Source organism: Sander vitreus, chromosome 4 (assembly GCF_031162955.1).
Source record: "Sander vitreus isolate 19-12246 chromosome 4, sanVit1, whole genome shotgun sequence".
In the NCBI taxonomy this organism is placed as follows: Eukaryota; Metazoa; Chordata; class Actinopteri; order Perciformes; family Percidae; genus Sander; species Sander vitreus.
In genome coordinates this window covers 31,990,863-31,995,416 of record NC_135858.1, presented here as the reverse complement: position 1 = coordinate 31,995,416, position 4,554 = coordinate 31,990,863, and the positions used below count along the sequence as shown (strand labels likewise).

The 4,554-nt window shown below is 41.3% G+C and overlaps 1 protein-coding gene across 1 annotated transcript; it reads right to left on the bottom strand.

The window, feature by feature from the left end:
- Positions 1-1,155: 1,155 nt before the first annotated feature.
- Positions 1,156-3,961, bottom strand: LOC144517303 (P2Y purinoceptor 1-like). Its single transcript, XM_078249353.1, has one exon. It carries the CDS (start codon positions 3,814-3,816, stop codon positions 2,782-2,784), a length of 1,035 nt encoding a protein of 344 aa, XP_078105479.1. The 5' UTR covers positions 3,817-3,961; the 3' UTR covers positions 1,156-2,781.
- Positions 3,962-4,554: the final 593 nt, after the last annotated feature.

Here is a 4,554-nt window from a genome sequence, read left to right as displayed (position 1 = left end):
AGAAATGTTACGGAGCCCCTAAGGGGACATGAGCAAAAAAAATCTAAAGTTTAGTTTCATGTGCGCACGTGAAACTTTCATGTGCACACATGAACGTTTCGTGTGAGCACATGAAACTAAACTTTAGATTTGTTTTCGTGTGCGCCGCTTTGAAACCCATTTGGCGCTGTAATAAACAGTGCCAGTTCCACAGTCAGCAGCACTGCAGCAAAGAACTCCGGTTAGAAAGGATGGCAGCTAAAGATGAGTTTATATAGATGCCAAAAGGCTTCAATTTGTCATAAGAGTCATAAGAGATTTTTTGTCAGTTTTCAGTGGTTATGAGGAGCAATATGAGAGAGAAATTTGGGGATCATTGATCGTTGTTTAGGTAGGATACATTAAACCACGTTAAGCCTTTTCCTTACAATAGGCACTAATGAAGCAGAAACGCTTAATGTCAGATAAGGTCCATAATAATTGGACGTTTGGATCGATTTTTTGTCAGTTGTCAGGGGTTATGAGGAGCAATATGAGAGAGAAGTTTGGTAATCATTGATCATTGTTTAGGTACATTAAACCACGTTAAGCTTTTTCCCGTTAAGCGTTTTAGAATGTCCCGTTCAACACCCCTTTTCTCGTAGAATTACTCGAACATTCTCTTTCCTTATGTTTGATCCATTCTCCTTTGCATTTTGTGTACATCCACCTATATCCGTGGGGTTGGCCAGATGTTTGTAACTGTTCATAAATAAAAGTAATTGCCCGATCCAAATCGCTGTATCCCTTGCTCCGGAACAGATTACAATACTTTAAAATCCGTTTTAAATGTCATAGTAAAACAATAGAATGGTGACGACTTGCAAGCAAAGCAGCAATGTCATTATAATGAAGACCTAGATTAAAATATAGTGCAACTAACTCCTGTACTGTAGTCATTTCTCTAGCTGTCACTGTCATGGCCCAGACTACATCAATATACGGCTTTCATGTGCTCACACAAAAGTTTCGCGTGCCCACACAAAACTTTCATGTGCGCACATGAAAAGGTTTTGCGTGCACACATGAAACTAAACTGTAAAATGTAGTGTTTGATACTCAAAATGTTATGGCGGATGACCCCCAGACACCCTGTTACAATGTGTCCCCCCCCCCAATATTGAAACTAAACCTACGCTCTTGCCATAGACAGCCTGGATGAAACACTGATGGAAACATTTGGGATAATGAAGTACATAACTAAACAAAATATATTATTAGTAGTATTGTCATTTTTAGACATTTCAATGCAGAAATATTTCATATTGTATATTTAAGCTTTAGGAAACACAGTGACAGACATATTTCACTGTTTTCGGATGTGTAATAAATAAAATGATTACCGATTAACAAAAAAATCAGCACATTAGGCGATAATGAAAATGATCGTTAGTAACACACACACACACACACATACACAGGATGTGCGCTGGGCTTTGAAGCAAATTGAACATAGCGGACAAACAGTGGAATTGCAACACTCTGCCTTTCACGTGATGCCCTCTGGCCCAAAAATACTTTTTCCCATGGACTTACTTATAGAAAAAAACGTCTGTAAATCAGTGGATAAATTTTTTCGAGCTTCACAACCCCCGCAACATGACTCATCTCACTGTCCGAATTTGATACATTCGGTCAGATAACATTTGGAAAGAAGAGCTGCACAATTAAATCATTAAATTCCCATTCAAGTTAGCCAATCGCTAAACCGGAACTAGCCGCGTCGGCCAGCGAAGGTCTCTCTCCGCTGGCTGAAAAGACCTTCATACAAGGGCTGTGTTAGCCTACCCTCACTGATATAAATGTGGTGGACAAAATAACAGAAACACCTCTGTATAAGAGAAGAACAGCACAAACTACAGCCTACAAAATGATCATACTATTAGTTTCACTTTACATGGTCACATCAGTAAAAATGTCCCAATAGTAATATAGTATATAATAATATATCACAGGTGACATTCTGCATAATAATTACTTTAATTCATGATATTTTAGTACACTTTGTTGATAATACTTCTATACTTTTATTTAAGTACACATTTAAACATACAGGATTTTTTACGGCAAAGTATTTGAGGTTTTCTTCCACTTTGAGACTAGAGATCCCAGCACTTACATCACTGTTACAGTTCTTTGTTGAACTCATGTCAATGTCCACTAAACAAATGTGCAAAATTACGAGCTGTGGAATGGCCACTATGACAGTTAAACATGCCTCTGTTCAAAAGCCTTTTGAATCTGAGTTAAACATGGACAACACAAACCATGCTTCAGCAGTAACAGTGCATAGTGCTATATAGGCTATGGCCCGGCAGTGCTCAGGCACAATACATGTGTTTTAAAACATGGACTTTTCTTGCACTGTACAGTAGGAAGCAATCACAGGACAGATCCGCTTTTTTAAGCACACAATCACAATCACAGTAATACACAGTGCAAAAATATGAACAGCACCTTGGTACAATTCAAATCAGAGCACTATATGAGATGCTAACATGAGCTTCAGCTGGAAATAACAAGTTCTGTCTTTTGTAATAATGTTCAGCAGAAACAGAGAAAATCCTCCAGCAGGACATTTGATATTCTCTCTGCGCAGACACCTTGGTGACCTGATGACGTATGGCACTGCTAGATAATTGGCTATTATCTTGCAAATCATCCGTCATTATTATAGGCTACTTTGTTCCAGGAAATGTGGAAGTTCTGGCGGTGCATGATACGCAGGGACGGAAATGTATCTCGGGTGAAACGATTGTGCGTCTATCCATTCATCAAGTCGGAGTTACCGCGAGTCTCTGACGGTGAATCCGCGTCCGCGTCCATCGGTCTGCGGTAAAGGACTGCGCCTGTCAGGCCGGCCAGAGACAGCCGGGCCCGCCTGCTGAGGTGCTGAAGCTTCATAAGGAAATCATCATTCCCAACTATATAAATCAGCGGGTTTATTGCGCTGTTTAGACAAGCCAGGAATCGGCCGACCTGATGCGCAATGTAGATGTCGTCGAAAACAGAGTGGCAAATCCCACTCTGTTTCAAAATCCTGGTTTTCAGGTTAACATTTCGAAAGACGTGGTAGGGGATGAAGCAGACGGAGAACAAAATCACCAGAATCACGACCAGTTTCAAACACCGCTGCTTCAGCAGAGGGTTGACGTTGGCTTTTCTGGCAAGAACCACAACGATGTGTCCATAACAGAGCAAAATGATAAGCAACGGTATGGCAAACCCTGTGACGGACCAGCCGATGCTGTACGGCAGGTATCCTCGGATCAGCTCGTTCGAGGTGGTGTCGTAGCACGAGTTTGGGGATTTGAGATCATTCTTGTCGAAGAACATATCAGGGAGGATCTGGATAATTACGAGAAGCCAGACCAGGGCGCTGATGGCCAGCGAGTGGCAGCTGGTAATTTTCCCCATCACCCTCATGGGGTGCACAATGCCCAGGTACCTGTAGATGCTGATGCAGGTGAGGAAGCCGATGCTGCCGTACAGGTTGAGGTTGAAGCAGAAGCGGGTCACTTTGCAGAAAGGCTGGCCGAACTGCCAGAGGCTGTTTCTTGCGTAATAGTGCACGAGAAACGGCAGGGTGAACAGGTACAGCAGGTCCGCAACCCCCAGGTTGAACATGAAGATGTTAATGCTTCCGATTTTGTTCCAGCTGGTGCACACGCTCCTGAGCCCCCAGATGTTGGACAGCGTCCCGACGACGAACACAGTGATGAACCCCGCCGGCAGGAAGGCGTGCGTAAAGTTCAGGTTGATGCTCTCGCATGCTTCGTGCGTGATATTTCCAGACATGTCTTGAGATCCCGCTGGTTTTAAACCTCTCTTTCATTCAATGTGACCGTTTAACTAAAATAAAAACCGTATGTAGCCAGCTCGCTCAGACCAAACATGGGAACTGGGAACTACGTGTGTGAGTCGCGCAAACCAAAACTGAATTCGAAAGGAAGAAGCCCGCCCACTTCCAAGGCTAGAGGATGGTGTGATACACACGAAGAGCCAAAACAACAAGAACAAGTCAACATCACAGACCTTTACAAGAACAAATCACAGGATTTATTCCAGTGAAATAATTTACATCATGCCTACTGTCATAACAGCTAACTGTTGAAGGCTACAAATGACAATGACAAGAAACAATGACAAAAATATTAAAATGTTCACGGATTTTTTACTAGTCCTGCAGGTTGAAGCATTTATAACTTTTCACAACAAAGTCGATTGTGTACCAACATTGAAATCAAATAGGCCCAACCAAATTCCATTCTACTAAGATATTCATTTATAAAACCAAGAATCAAGTCATTTTTGTGAAACATTTATTCATCACTTTAGCAATGTGTTCTTGATTAAATAAACAGCAATTCTTTTATTTACCACAGCTTTTTATGTAACTCAAATCTGATCTTATTGAAAATACACCCTAACATTTGCAAATGAATACTACTGTAGTACATACCCAGATTTGAAAAAGTGCACTAACATATGTGAATTTGTATGATTTAAAATATGCATATTGTGAGTAATAGGTGG

Coding starts and splice junctions, on each gene's coding strand:
- LOC144517303 (XM_078249353.1), bottom strand. CDS start 3,816: ATGTCTGGAAATATCACGCACGAAGCATGCGAGAGCATCAACCTGAAC.